This window comes from Aythya ferina, assembly GCF_964211825.1.
Source record: "Aythya ferina genome assembly, chromosome: Z".
NCBI classification, from domain to species: domain Eukaryota; kingdom Metazoa; phylum Chordata; class Aves; order Anseriformes; family Anatidae; genus Aythya; species Aythya ferina.
In genome coordinates, this window is record NC_140299.1 from 27,309,010 (window position 1) to 27,325,736 (window position 16,727).

The 16,727-nt window shown below is 33.3% G+C and overlaps 1 protein-coding gene across 6 annotated transcripts in view; it reads right to left on the bottom strand.

Moving 5' to 3' along the window:
• Positions 1 to 16,727, bottom strand: part of FCHO2 (FCH and mu domain containing endocytic adaptor 2) — a 91,740-nt gene that overhangs the window by 35,865 nt on the left and 39,148 nt on the right. For all 6 annotated transcript variants that reach the window (XM_084504136.1, XM_084504133.1, XM_084504135.1 and 3 more), the window contains exons 9-11: positions 8,757 to 8,801; positions 6,881 to 6,953; positions 3,026 to 3,050 (exon numbers count right to left, since the gene is read on the bottom strand). In XM_084504136.1, coding sequence (XP_084360262.1) covers positions 3,026 to 3,050; positions 6,881 to 6,953; positions 8,757 to 8,801 — 143 coding nt within the window. The remainder of the gene's footprint in view (positions 1 to 3,025; positions 3,051 to 6,880; positions 6,954 to 8,756; positions 8,802 to 16,727) is intronic.

Genomic DNA, 16,727 nt, shown 5'->3' on the forward strand with positions numbered 1-16,727 from the left:
TTGAGCTTACTGGACAATTTGAAATGGATTTGACAGAAAGAACAGAGGACTCAAAGATAATTACATTACTACAGTTTTCATGAAAATAGGCAGTCAAGTAGAAGAGAGGTCTGCTAGTATCCCAACCAAAGGAAGGGCTGCAATCCAAACTCAGACCTTACTGGACGTAAGTGGAACCTTGTAAATGCTTTCCTAGAAGAAAATTTCTACTAGATCTTCCTATACACCTACAGACATGTCAAACTCATGGGAAACAAGACAATTAGTTCTGCCCATGGAGCAACTTGCTAGGGAATAAACACACAACCAAACTTCAATCGCTGTCTCCTTCTAGTGTACACACAGCTTTCTACTTAATTATTAAGGCTTTACTTGATGGAAGTTATATGTGTAGCCTGATATATAATATCACATGAGTTTCATATCTCATGACATACTGTGATCCATACTTCAACTGAGAATGCTTATTGAAGTGTTCAACCTCTTTAACAGAAAACAGTTCTAAGTACACAGCTGCCTTCAAACTCATAATCACATAAAAACGTGTTATAGCAACTACAAAAAAAATCTTGATATCAATTAATGATTTTTTTTCATTTGAAATAAAATTATATTTTCCAATATATACAATCTAACAGCTGCATAAAAAGGATGAGTATAAGCACATAGCTTTAAGTATAAGCACATAAGCACTTTAAGAACTTTTATTTTGGTACAAAAGACCTTTCTTAGGACAATCTTGCTGTTTTGTTTTCTAAAAACAGAGAATACAGGTCAGAATATACTGCATTATACATTTTGGACTACTGACAAGACCCTGATGGAACTGGCTACTTAGTATCTATTTTCAAAGATCCACGAAAAAATGGATCTGGTAGATAACTGATATAACCATGGATAACTGGTAGATACAGTATTGAAAGTCAGTTCTTGCTGGTTACTCAGCTTCTAAAAAGTCAATATATTTACCTCAGTGTTTAAAATTACAAATATCTATAAGGTGGTTACTTCTCCTACAGTCCCTTCTCTTGAGTGAAAAACAACTAAAATTCTTGGCAAAAAAATAAAAGCCAATTTTAAGAAAAAGATCATGATAATATAAAAGCCAGACATTGAGATTTTTAGTAATTGACCAAACATGACCAAAATCAAAATATTAACCATTAGTACGGGACACCTTAAATAAGCTGAATTTTCTAAGGATTCATCCTCAGTATTTTTCTAGCAATCAAACAAAAATAATACTTCCTTTTTCTTTTTGCAATAATTCTATTTCAAGTTCAATTTCTTGAAACATGTAATGTATTGTGAAGATGTATACCAAATGATCCTCATAGAGATAGCCAGGTACAGTAATTACTAGCAATAATTACTTAGACCAAGTTTGCAAAATGAAACAGAAAAGATGCCTTACAGTAAGACAAGAAAAAGTGAAAAAACATATGAAATGTCACCTTCCAGAGGAGGATGCCAACCCGAAGTACAAGACTACACTCAGGATAAGTTAATTTTAAGGGGTGAAATGAATCTCATCTATGGTACATTGCATCATTTTTCATGACAGTAATGGGTTCTGCTACTAAAGCATTCTACCATTCAGAATAATACTTTTGTTTGTAAAAAGCAAGAAGAAATGATAGACCAATTTTTAAATTCCAAATGTAATCAAAAAATTGTGGGCGTTAAAAAGAAGAGGAGGCACTGAAAGTATCAGTTTTGTTGTTAAACACTACGAAAGCTAGTGTTTTTTTGCTTTTTTTTTTTTTTATATATATATATATAAATTAAATCTAGACAGAACAACTAACTTATATGATCATATGGTGTGCCTCATGCAGCCAGAATGAATGTCAGACTCATTTACAGTTGAATTAATTATCTTCTAAAAACATAGAGACCAAAATAAGCAAGGAAGAAAATAAATACTGCAAGTCAAACTCGGTTGTGCTTCACTCCAGTGACTCAACCTGAACTGTCAAAAGACATTATTTCCATTAAAAGCCTGATAAACTTGCTTTAAATTAAGATGACTTTATACAAGATAAAATAATTGTCTCATATGATTCTTAGAGGGCTGTGCATACACATGCAGTTCTATTATGTGGCAAATTTTACCTTTCTTTAAAAACTAAATTCCTCAAAAAAAAAAGTTTTTATACTACATACTAAAACTTACAGACATTATATGAAAAGATGAGAAATCCACAACAGGTGCACATGGAGACTAAAATTGTTTAAGATAATTGGCATCTAAATAAATTAACTGAAAATCAAATCAGTCTATCCAAAGTCACTTAAACCATTCTGTAAATTATTCCCTACTGTAGCTACAGGGAGTTCCAATATCCATTACATATAATTCAAGACAACATCTATGATTTTAAATAAAAATAAAAGACTTAATTAAGGAAATAAAAAACTATTAACACGTGTAACTGTTACTTATTTTAATTTAATAAATAAAATTCTAAGATGTAGCACAGATCAATTAAGAGCAACAAAAGACAGACCACAAAAAGCGTGCATCTAGAAATTCTACATTTAAAGCAGTATTTTACAAACTATATTCCTACATTCTATTGCCATCAATCAAGCAGAACTCCATTAATTTCAGAAAGGTTCTCCAGGGAGACAGTAGTAAAGCAGAAGAATGTGATGATGCAAAGTTGGGTCCACATGAGAATATAGTGAACTTTTAACTCACTCAGAATCTATTAGTCAAGCAGTTCAAACTATTAACTGGCAAAATAAAGTAGCTATTAATTGCAGTAAGAATATCCTGTTTAAACCTAAAATTGTTAGGAAACAAACACATTATAGATGCATATTTTCATGTATTGCGAAAGATTATGATCTGAGAAAAACTTAACACTTTAGTTATGTTAGCAAAATACTAAATTCTCTATCACATAAATAATACTTTGCAAGGACTATATATAAAGTTTTTGTTTGTTTGTTTGTTTTTTAAATTGCACTGTTTAACAATGTTAGCATAAACATTTGTGTAAGAAATAAGTCTACTTACAACTGAGTCTGTGTCTGGACACTCCCTATTAAAAAAAATAAAGAATATACACAATTACAAAACACACAAATGACTTTATTCATCCAGTTCTGTTTCTACTTCAGTGTTTCAGATTAATTGAAAATAATAGAAGTTAACCCCTTTGCCTCTCAAAGTCTATTATAATTTTTGCAATAAATAAACCACATTCAACTGAACGAAATTTAAAAAAGAAGCTAAAAGTTTATGGTGAAAACACTACAGAAGAAAAATTCACAATAAATGCTTTAAAAATAAACTCACTTCATAGCAAAGAAAAAAAGAATCAAGGGAATTCAGGAGTACTGTGATTTACTTTGAACAAATAACTTAAAGAGTCAGGTCTCTGTGGACAATGTGCATAATAAGTACAAGTCACCAGACTCAATGAAACATTTTGGATAATAACTAGCTCTTCAAACAATTAAGACTATTCTTAAAGGAATTCAGATCTTCTTTCTTTTGGAAATTCATTCCTAGTTCATGCTTGTCAAGTAAAGTTGCAGCCAGGCACCAGAAAGTGCAGGAAAAAATAAAGGTATCTTCTTAAGAAACACTTAAAAAAATAAATTTAAAAAGTGGTTGGAAGGAATAGTGATTACAGTGATCTCTTCCCACCAATACAAACAAAAAACCAGAAGGAATTACATTTACTGTATGTGGGGATACCTGAGTAGCATACAGCTGATTAAATCCTCTCTAATCTGCACCCTCAGGAACAACTCCGTAAATGCTAGTACTACTGAACAACCACATTTTGGTGCTGTCAAATTGAACATCCTAAATTTGTACTTATGAAAAATTTAAGAAAGGGAAAAAAAAAAAAAAAAAGAGAGAGAGAGGAGAAAAGATTTTGGAGCAAACTACATCACCTCCAAAATGTTAAAAGAAGTTATAAGTAAAAACTACAGTGTCCTTAAAAACAGGTTTGAAAACTTGCTGACATGGAAACACGAACACAAAATTCAGTCCAGCCTATTAAGGAACACAGTGAGATGAAGGGTCTCATCTCGTCTCCTCTCCCCTAAAAGGCTGCACACAAAAGAAAATGTGTGTAACGAAATCAAATTGTCCTATGTCATACCGCCCTCTGCTGGCTAAACTGAATTCATAGCAATAGAAGCAGCTACTTTAAAAGCTATTGCAGCTTGAAGTATTAGACTTCTCTCAAAAGGTTCTAAATGGTGGTGAGGTGGAAAATGAGGACATCAGGTTTTAGATGGATGTGCTTTTATATTGTTAGATGCATAATCTTTTAACATTAAAGAACTGGGTCATGCTTTTAGTATAATGCAACATTGCAGCAAATGGGGGCTTTGTGAGGGAATCTAAAAATTTTAGCTAAAAACTAAACCAAATAAATCATGCAAAGCAGTAATTAGCAAAACCCTTGACTGAACCTGTACAGCAAGAGCATAAAGTGTATGACAATTACTTGTGTAAAAACACTACTGGGCACAACATCTGGTTTAGGTGTCAACACTTCAGAGATTGATAAACTGAAAAGCCTACAAAGCATGAGTTATTTATTCTAGGTCTGGAAAGCATGTCCTACACAAACTAAGCAGACTTCCAGTCCAGTTTAACAAGAAATTAAGAAAGCACTCTCTGTGTGCAGCGAAGTTGCTGATACAGAGCTCTATCATGCACAGTTTGTAAGCTGATCATCAGTTGAAGATGAAATCAAGCAAATACAGACTAGCAGTAAAACTCAAAATAGATGATAAATAACTATTAGAATATTTTATTTAAGAACTTAATGGATCCTCTATACTTGAAAAACAAATATTATACCACATGAAGTTCTAAATATGTGATAGAAATTCTAGACTAGTGCAAGAATCTTTGTAAAAACCTACAGAATGTGGTGTACAGTAAGTCAGTATCATGCAGTTATATTTCTTTCTGTTTGACCTCTACATCTATTCTTTTTTGTGTTGTGTGCAAATATAGAAACAAAATATATATATATATAAATCAAGTTTTGGAACTTATTTTCCCATTTCTGGCTGCATTCATTTTTGTTATCTGGTGACATCACTATGTAACGAAAAACAGTATTTTTACCTGGAAGAAACACTCAAGATTATCTTTGAATTTTAAATATAATTTCTTTGGAAAATGTCAGCTTTCACAAAAGTATTGAGACCCAATGGATAAGCACACAAAGATACTCGAACAGTACAGAAGCCAATTTTCAACTATCCGTACCAAAGACAATTTCTTTCTGTGATGGGTCAAGCAAAAACATGACTTCTGAGCAAGGATACATTAAGTGATATACCTACAACGAATCATTTTGGAGCTTCCTGGCCTTTTACTGGCTCCAGAAAAATAATATTAAGAACCTTCAGTCTTTGCTGGGGCCATATTAAATTTCATTCATCATCTGCCAAAGAATGGATGGAAGAAGATGCTTGGCTTGCAAGTTAATAAAAAATACCAGAGATCAGCTTGTTTAACAACCCATGTAGTGGTAAAATATTTTTTTGTTGGACCGAAAAGCTGACAGCTATAGAACTCAATCGTGTAACAGTATTCAAAACTCAATATGCAAAATCACTACTTTGCAATGCAGTAAATGCAGGGAAAAAAGGCTAATGAATGTACATAGTGCTGTTTTACATGGTGAATTTTGCATCACAAAAGAAGTGTAGTAAACAACTTTCTAGAGAGAATTCATACTTCTAAAACGTGCACAAAAACCCTTTTAAGCTCTAGTATCATCATTCATAACACATTATTTTAAATATTTTAAACTAAATAATCAGAAAAAAGTTTGTAACTTTATTTTTAGGTTACTGCTGACCAAAATCATACTGCATACATTTTTCTCATCATTTACTTCAACGTAATTAAGTATGCAAGAGAGGGTGGGGAAAGATTAAATCACAGAAAGAACTGAAATATAGAAAAATGAGTTAAAGCAAATAACACCTTTGAGCCCCAGTTGCATCTTCCTTGACAGCATGAAGAAAAAGGATGGTTTAGAAGCGTATCACTATTTAAATCAAACACCAAAAGAAAAATAGCTATAAGGCACTTTTTGTATGTGTAAATAATTAACATCTGCAGTTCTTAGGTTATGAATTTTTCAGAACTGTATTAAAAAAGAATGTATACAGACGTTGCCACCTTGAAAATGTTTCTATATTGTTACATTTCTGTTAAATTGCAAGCTATTTCTGTTGAATAAAATATTTCTATTGAGCAAATACTTCTGGAAATTTAGAACCAAATACCCTGTAATACAGTAACCGTAATTACTAATACATGGAATGCTACCAATCCACGCAAGAACTTTTATTTAGACTCACTTTCTGGATAGTCTCAACTCCTGGGAGATAGAGTGAATATAGCAGAGGGTATAGCTGGGATATCAATCATGAGTTAAAATGATGATCTTTCTGACTTGAGTGTGCACATCATTTACTGGAAAAACATTCTGTACCATACACAAAAGCTTTCCTAACAGAAGAATAACAGAAGCTTCAGATCTGCAAACAGACATATAGCACTTTTTCCACATCTACAGCTATTATTTCATTAGGAGTTCATGTGAAAATCGCATTATCTACAATGTTCAAATGTAGAACTAAGGAGAACTACTTACCTCTGCAAAGAAAAGAATGAAACATCAGTAGATTAATAAGTATATTATTTCCTTTAAAAGCCTCCATTACAAAATTCTTAAATAGCTGTGATGTTTTCATATTGTTAGCATTTTTCTAACTTAGCTATAAAACCAGTTGTTAAACATCAGTTCAGTTCATGTTTATCTCCGTACCTTCACAAGTTTTCATACAAGACAAAGCTTCAATTTGGGAACATACTTACACAGATTCAGTATCTTTTTCTTTTTTCATTATTCCTGATAAACCAAAAGGCTTCCTCTTCCGTGGTTTTATCCCTATGGAACAAAACCTTTTCTTATTCAAATATCAAAGAGATGAGTATATATCTAGCTGTGTCAAACACTTGTCCATATCAACGTCAATACCTTTTAAATGCTGCTACAACAAGTGATAGAAAAATCTAGAAGTGGAAGTAGTATGGAGAGAAACTAAGGGAACATAAGCTATCTGCAATACATTCCAGTATATTGTTAAGTAACACACCACCCAAAAAGCAACACATCAATAATTTAAGTCATTATAAAACTGATTTGCATTGTACTTGCTATTCTCAACATTCAGTATGCTACACTGCCACTTCTTTTATAAATGGACACACTGCTAGTTCTCAGGAAAGGGACCCAGCTCATGGAAACTCAAGAGAAGCCATTTCCCCTGCTAATCCTGAATAGCCAATGAACTTGGATCAGAAGCTCAAACTGTCCCTATCAGCTACTTCAGTTCAGCATCCTGTTCTTATTTTCCTGAATGTTCCTAGTAGCTGCAAGTCTCCACCTCTCCCCAAACCTAGGATCTTTGTAAAAAAGAGAATGTCTCTAGGTTTTCCAGCTGAGGCCCAGCTCATGATTCCTTAGTGCTGTAGCTAGCACTAAGGCTGGATCCCATTGAGTCTGGAATCATGTCTTCCCCATTTTTAACACTAGATACATATGGGTATACTACAGAAAAAAAAATCTTTTATTCCTATTTAATGTAATAAAAATAAAATACATACTTCTGAATATTTCATCAGCCTATCATTTCTACCTCTCTCCCCATTTTTGCTGTAGCTAAGTAGACTGTCAATCTTTAAGCAAAATGACTAACTACAACTAAGTGCAAGCATTTGATCCAATGAGTCTACAGTTTTTTTTTTTGTTGTTGTTTTTTCCCCCCCCGTATTATATACTATCTACAGCAAGCTTTTGAGCAGAATGGTGGAAACAATTTGGTTTCCCAAATTTTGCAACCTATAGTTCAAACGCATCATTAAAATTTCATTATATTACCCTTTACAGCAATATATCACATAGCACATAAGGAACCTCTCTGCTCTGAGAAATTTTCAGGGTGAAGTAATTTAAACTTCTCAAATCGGGTAGCTGTAAATTCAGCTGCATCTTATGTTTTTGTAAGTACACAAATTGCTCCAATATTATTTTAAAATTCTATTGTGAGATTTATGTCCTTTATGTGCTTTATCCAGTCCAATCCAGTAACAAATAGAGTATATGAGTAGTTTCTGAATATTGATCCCCTTTATTTTAGTCAAAAAAGATTTAAGTTTCAGCTGCAATCTTGGCAATTTAAAAGTTGCTGGACACTACAGCTATACTGTTGACTCCTCTGTCCCTAACATAAATACACAGTGTATGCAAGTAAAACTGTTCTTAACCACTTAAAACAATTCCCTAAGCAAAACAATTCCCAACAAAGAAAGGTTTTGTGACCATAACACTGCATTAAAATTGGTACAACTAACATGACAACAATGGGAAGAGCCTGGGCCATATTTTGACACTTGTTAATGGAGTTACACAGTTGTAAGTGAACCAAATCCAAACCTCTGCAAAGACTAGGTCTTAGCCAAAGTACATTCATAAGAAACATTAAAATTCTCTGACATAATGCATTAGTTCAAAAAGTGTTGTAGGTCGTACTTTCTTCTATGTTTGTTTCTTAAAAGAACAACTGTTTCTTAGTTGATTGGAATACTTTCAAGTTATATAAATTCAAAAGCTGAATACAATTCACTAATCAAGAGTTCCAGGTGCTATCCACTGAACTGTCATATAAGTAACTACACTACAATAACTCACCTTCAACAGCACTGGATGTATTACATTCTTCAAATTCAATAGGACCTCAAAGAAATAGCAATGAAGATAAACATTAGCTTAAATGTAACTTCAAATGAGGGTCAAACACTTTAGCCACTATTAATATTTCTTGAAATTACTAGATAATCATTTACTAGATAATCATAATTATGACTTTAAATGGTAAAGGAAAACCACGGTTGCTCTGTCAACGGTCAAACAGATGGTAAAATCATACATATACAGCAAATCATTAAATATTTTCACTTTTTCATAGTGAAAAATTAAAATTTTAGTGCACACTGCCTGAATACAGGTTGACTGCCTGTGCTCTTAGAGCCACATGAAACTATTCTGTTTCCTTTTCTCATTCAAAACTGTATCTCTAATATAGCATTAGTGTAAAGTTTTAGGCTTACCTTTTTTTAATGAGAAATGAACTATGTAAAAAAAATTGAAAACCAAAAAGTATAGCTGTAAGTCTAATTTTGAGATTCACACCTTTCCTGACTGTATTTTTAGTTCCTGTTTCTTCTTCATAGCTAATTACCTAGACAGTGAAAAGTGATGTGTGAGCACTGTTTAAGTGTAGTATCTAAATAAATTCATTATTGTGACTTCTCATTAGAGCTGACACAAGGTAGCAGTCAGGTATTATTGCAAAGGGTAAAGCTAACCCTCTTCAATCTGTCTAAGTCTAGAGCTTGTTTAGCCCCACTATGAGCCATTTTAAGAAGTTCACATATACACTCATTATAAATACAGAGAAAAAAAAAAAAAAAACAACACCGTTCCCAATTCTGTAAGATTGCTATTTTTTTTTCCTCATACTCTTTTTTGGGGCTTACTCATCTGCTGCAAATGAGACTGAGATCTTGCAAATTTCAATTACAAGCAACTAGAAGTAAAGAGATTGTGGAAACTTAAAATACAGAACAATTTTCACTTCTGCCCCAAAGCATATGTGCTAGTAAATACTCTAATTTATTTATCTTTATTATGAAATCAAGATTGTTTTGGAACATCTACCATAAAACCAAGAGTACTGTAATTTTCAGTGTGTTTTCACATAAAATAAAAGGTGTGCTTGCGAGCATTTTCCATCATTCTCACTTACACTCACTTCAAAATGAATGTGATACCCTTAGTCTTAAAGTAACTAGTTGATATAAACAGATCGTATATACAAGAAAGATGACTACAGGCTTCAGTTTTTTTTTTTTTTTTTTTTTTTTAAGCAGTACAACATAGCAAATTACTGTACTGCAATTAGAGATGCCACAACAAAAGAAAAAAATAATTTAGCTGTGAATTAATATTGTGAATTACACAACTGGGATTAATTTGCATTTGATTTACTCAGTTAATTACCTCAAATGGTTATATTTGTAAAGTAACCCTTAAAATGTATATTAACTCTTGAAGTGTAAAACTGTGTTCAACATAAACACCACATTTTGATGGCATTTCTCAAAATTGCAAATGAAAAAAAGTTACACTTATGTCAAACAAAAAGATAAAAATATAAATGAGAAACTGATTATGTAGCTCCATCCTAGGTAATGTTAAACAAACTGAATTATTTTAGGCATACTAGATAAAAGCTACCAGATAATTTGAAATCTTGCAGATATCTAGTGAATTGGATTTAAAAAAAAAGAATTCTAAGTAATGACTTATGTTTATTGCAATGACACAGTCTGCAATATTTTCCCTGCTGGTTAAAACAAAACAAAACAAAACAAAAAACGTGTTTGTAAAAGCAGCAGTAGCATGAGAATCTAGGACTAGGACACATCGATACCTCATTTATCATAATGTAGTTGCTTAGGCTCCAGATGAAGCTCTTGAGAGCAGAGTATCAAGACTAATTTCAAATGCCAGTCTTAACTACCCTTTAAATTTCAATTGCTAAATAACTTAAATGGAAGTCTAATTATTCCACAACAAGATAAAATGCAAATTCCAAACAGTTCTCTCATTCTACTATATATTGTAAATATATTGACATTTTAGACTGCTCTTCCAATCATTTCTCCTTTGCTCTCCTTGAAATTCATTGTAAAACAAAGTCACTGTGCTCCAAAAGTCAGCAAATCTGGATATCTCACAAAATGAAAAAACAGAAAAAAAAAAAAAAAAAAGAAGAAACACTGATTCAGAGAAATGTCAAATCCCTGTAACAATTTCACCATTTTATTTTAGTTAATTAAACACTATTGTACAAAACACATTGAGGACAAAATTCAGAAAAAATACTGTAAGACATAAAAGCTCAAGAACAGATCCATTACTTATTCAGTACTTCACTTCAGACAATCTATTTTTCATCAATTTGCTAGGGATTCAACTGCTTCTATTTCTTGCTTCTATGCATATTTCCATTTAGCCAGGAAAAAAACAAAAGCCAAACCAACCACAAGCATTCTTCCCCAAAACAAAAACAGAAGGAAAAAACTGTAAACAACAGGGACTTAAACATATTTTTAGAATAAAACAATACTAAAGGTTTTTCAGAATACCATCCTTTCTCTTTACCATTACCAGTTACTAACACAGATTCCCAGACTTCTAATTCTACTCTAATGATTAATATATATATATATATATGTATGTATATATATTCAAGGTTCCAGTAAAACTCATCCTTATTTCAGATATCTTTCACTTCAAACACAAGCATAAAAAAAAGATTTATCAACATGAAAACATGAACACATCAAAGTTTCTCTATTTTGTCCACCACGCTTGCCTAATGTTTGTCTTTGAAGGAAGATTTTTATTTATTTATTTATTTATTTATTTATTTACAGATTGGTAAGCTCTTTACTTCAAGAAATGAACACTCTTACTTAGTACCGAAACACACACGGATGTGAAGAACAGATTAGTATGTTCATTTAGAATTAACACAAACTGGCCTATCCCCACCACCCTGAGCTTACAGTCTTTCAAAAGGGTATTCTTTCCTCATATGTCTATAGAATACAATCTGAAACATTCTTAAGAATATTAAGAATTAAGAACTCTTAGTTAAGAATAATCAGAGACTGTAATTATCTAACTTCATGCTTCCTCAAAATGTGCAGTTAATACAGAAAACCCTTCTCCCCACATGCTTTTTCCTTTCTCTGTCTGCTAGCTGCTATACTACAAGAAAGATAAATCATGAGAACAGCTTTCTCTTACACAAAATTCTGTGAACCAGTTAAAATTCTAAAGCTTCTTCTTATCCTAACTTACATTTTCCATTTAATTCAAATTTCTGTAAGGCTCTTTACCATTTGGAATCTGAGATATTTAAGATGCTTATGCCTGTCACTAACAAGTTCACAAATATCACAAATATTCACTCACAGTCTATCCTTTTCCTCCAAACTCCATAGAAGTTTGCTTTTTTTTTTCTTTTTTCCCTAAAATTTGTATGTAACCTTCTCCTGACACAGTGTATCATATACTTGTAGCTAAGGCAAGCAAGGGTAAAATTCATACATTGCGCACTTTTTAGCAGAACAGCACGAAATTTGTAGTAGCTCTTATTTTTCTGGAGTTTTATTCCGTAACTTCAGATCTCCAAAACAGTTCTGTTCCCTACATGCCCGCTGTAAAGAACACCACATTTAGCCCTAGGAGCGTTATTTTAAAGCCAAAATAACATTTCAGAAATAGATATTTTATGTGGTGCTGTATGGTGAGCCAATTTAGAAAATGGAACAGCTGTGATGAGCATTTGGTAGTCCGCAAAATAACTAGAGTTTCTTGCAGGCAGAGAGCTTTGTGCCTAAAGAAGTAATAATACTGTTTTTCAGCTAGAAGTGTGCACTGTTGCCACATCATCTCCCACTACAAGATGCAGCCAACCAGAAGCTTTCTTAAGAAGTTCCACTACATTATCCACTGTATTTTTTTTTGCCTCTGGATAACAAAAGCACCCGTGCTATCACTGAAAACAAACAAACAAACAAAACCCACACACTAAATCAAAAAGCTTTCTTCCCTGAACAACCATAACCTCTATCTTTCTAATTCCTAATTTCTTAATCTTTTGAAAATCCTCAAAAATTCCTAATGGGTTGGCAATAATGTAGATATCCAAATAGGTGTAATAGATAGCTGTATATCAAAGCGTGCAAACTCGTGTATTGCTATCACACTAACTTTTGTAACAGCTGCACAGAGATGTGCATGCACTACATCTTCACAAGGAGGAAAGAAGTTTTCTTAACAGACTTGTGCCCAGCTACTGCTGTGCAGACAGAAGGTTAACTCCAACAAAGATTTCAGCTCAAAACCTGCACGATTAACTTAATGGCACTTATACTTTGTCTACAGAAACAAATGCTGCACAACCTAACTTCTGAGATTTCTGAAGCAAGTACTTGTACTTGCCCATCACAACATCCGAAGAAAGAAAAGCAGTCATTTCACATTGAACAGGTATTGGTGATGACAGGGACTGAAGGGACACATTTTAATGGATATCTCTAGAGTCCTAGCCACATGGTAGCCCAAAGCACTGAAAAGTGTTACCACACTGAAATAATAATGACAATAATCTGCAGTACTACAGTCAAAGCATTGAGATTTCGTTTGTACTTTTTCTCACAGAAAGACAAGAAACTAATGTGAATTCAGATGGGAGACTATTCTCAAGCATTCACCGGAACACAAAAAGAATAAGGACATAAGAAGAATAAAAACAAATATTAGAACAAAACCAGGACTATGAAAATCAAAAACACGTTTTAAGACACTTATCAGAGTAAGTAAAAATTCATAGCTGAGACTGCCCTTTACAAAAGTCTTTGCATTCATGTTCTTTTGGTTTACAGATGGATAGTTTCAGGCTCCACTTAATATCTTCGCAGTCTGGTCTGCTCGTTCTTACCTTGAGCTATGGAATGGTAACTCAATGATTTATATATCTGAAATACTTGTACATTAAACTTAAAAAACTATTTGATACTGTATGTACCCTAGGTAGAACAAAAAAATGTGTAAACGAAGGTTAGCATTTACAACAGAAAGAAATATGAGTATCTTGTGGGATTTCAGTCACTTAAGGATACATACCTAGCTAGCAGGATGCTAACGAGAACTTAGCACCTACAAAGGAAGGGGGCCTCAAAATTTAGTAAGCTCCTCTAATTGTATATCCACATTCCCAGCAAGCATCACCCTAAAACACTTTCCAAAGTAGGCTGCTGCAGCTCACAGCATGGCACCAGCAGGAACAGATACAGACAGGAAGGAAAAGCAAATGGACAATGGCTTTACAGACACATGAAAGCAGAGGGCTGCTATTTGACCAGAGACTGAAGCAAATAAATCACGAGTGGGTCCGTTCATGGTTCCTGAAAATGAGGAAGCTTTGGTTTGCTAAAACAGAAAATGGCAATTTGAAGAAACTGACAATTTTGATTTTAATTAATCTAATAGCTTACAATGAGTGACACTAGCATCAATAAAGTAACAGTGAATCTGTAGCTCAGGACGCATATCCCAGACTATTCAGAAAATATAGGTAGAGTTCTCTTGTTATGGGAGGCATATATGTGGACTTCCACAACACCAAAAAGCAAAGTGGATGGCTAACAATAAGGAGATACTAATCTTATTCAAAGATGAATGAAGAAAATGTAACTATGCTGATACAATTGCACTGTTAATTTTAATGTAGTACCTACTACATATTTATCCTATGTCTGTGGGAACAGTTTTTTCAGAGTATACTCAAGGCAACTACAGAAGAGAGTTTATAAATAACAACCCTTATGCCTGCTAGCAAAATTATGTACAAAGTAACACCAACAGTCTTCAAGACAGTTACGTTCTTTGTCAAGGCCTTGAAAACCAGTTATAAAACCTACCCATAGTATACGGTCAGGGAGACTGGAAATAAAGGTTTTGCTAAGGTCAGACAAACAAAATTATTTGCACTTTGCATAACAGGGAAAAAAAGTTTTATTGTTTGAATTCTTAAATAAACAAGTCAGGTAAAAAAGCCAACTACTATCACTAGGAAGGCAAACAATATTATGTCATTCTCTGGAAAAGAGCCCCCAGTAAGTATACCAATGAACTGGAAAATCCTGCCAAGCTAAAAAAATAAATAAAGCAAACAAATCAAGAAGTCAATAAATCAACTAACAACTGTTTTACGTTTGTATCTGCTTTTGGTCCTTTTTAGTTTAAGGGGGCTACACATGACAGAAAGAAACGCTCTCCCACCCAGACATGTATTTTTATTAACTACATTTAATTTCCAATAACTGGAAATCCTCAGTCACTCAAAGAAAAAAAAAGTATATATATATATTCTGACCTTTCCTCTATTCAAAGGAAACAGTTTACATAACGCACGCACATATATAAACATTAACATATCTCTTTCAACCAAAAGCTTTTAAAAATACTCTGTAAATCTGCACTTGTAGTTACATATACAGTAACAAACAATATTCTTGTTTTTGATAAAAACAAAAGTTTTTCTATTTGACAGTAAATCATGCATGAAAGGAGGACAATTTTTTTAAACTGCACATGCTTCACATGCTGCTTCAAATGGCAAAGCTTTGCGTGCCTGGCCCAGTGCCAGTTGACAGCTCAGCTGGATATCAATGCACATTCTGACCCCCCTTGCAGCGTGTCACTTCTGAATTGTTTCCGCAGTAGAAAGTTTATTCAACCTCTCTCTCAAATTCAGTGGACCGACCATCATTCTGCTATTTAATCATAGCAGAACAGGTTATTTTTCTGACAGCACTAAAGCCAGAGAGCAATTCCTAATGAACAGCTTGATACAAGTGGAATTTCGACTGTTTTAGCCTCAATTAATTCTGCTGTCAAAACAAATGACTGCTTTTAGTGTTTAGATGTTAAGCTGTATCACAAAGGTCAATTTTGTATGTACACAAACATATAAGCAATCTTTTTCTTGCCATCATCTGATCCTGATCCAAGCTATCAAATTTAGAAACCAGGAAACCAAAATTGTTTCTAACATCAACTTCACATTTTTATTGCCTGTCCAAGAAAGATAAGCAATTTTCTATTGCTTATCTTTTTTATTTTATTTTATTTTTCCATGGAAAAGGATTTCTGATCTAGAATTGGAAAAAACAAACAAACAAAAAATCAAACATAGTTTATTTGTAAGAATGCATTATAAAGATGCATTAGTCTTTGAGGTAAATAATGTATCTGTGTATATTAATCGTATTAGTACCAGACTGTCTCAAACAAACATTAGTTCATGGGTTTGGTCAGCTCTATCTCACTAAAGAGGATAAGGGACATAAAATACAATAACTGACCTGAATGTAAGCCTGACTGTGAGAAAATACTGAAATTGTGATAAAGCTGTATCCTTAAACCTAATTCTACAAATAATTTTTATACAGTTCCACTAAAATAATCACCCAATTTCTGACTAGCTTTTTTTTTTTTTTTTTTTTACATAATCAGGCTTATGTATCAGCCTAGCTTTCTAGAGATGCTTGAGACTTGACTGAATCCTCTTTTTCAATGCTCATTTTGAAAAAACAAAAACAAAACTATAGTATGGTGATAGTACTTCAGCTAAAAAAATTGAAAAGATAGAGGTGACAATGCCAGCATAGACGACTGTGCTTATCAGTAGCAACAGCAGTAGCACTTCCAAATGACTTCTTTTTTAGATGAACAGATTAACATAAAAGGAGAGCAAACTTTGCCTCCATCCACTCAACAAGCAATTTGTTCTAACCCTGATTCTGCTGCGGTGCTTTTAGCCCCTCACGCTATTCACAGGATCAAAGGAAACATCATTCATCTCAGGCACTTCAGGTACTGTGTATACAACTCCACAAGTACACTAAGCACGCTACTCTCAAGGGGCAGGATTTCCCTGTGGCTTACACAGCAACAACGAACTAGAAAACCTTCATTATCCTCATAGTTTTAAAACGATTACCATCAATTAAGATGTTG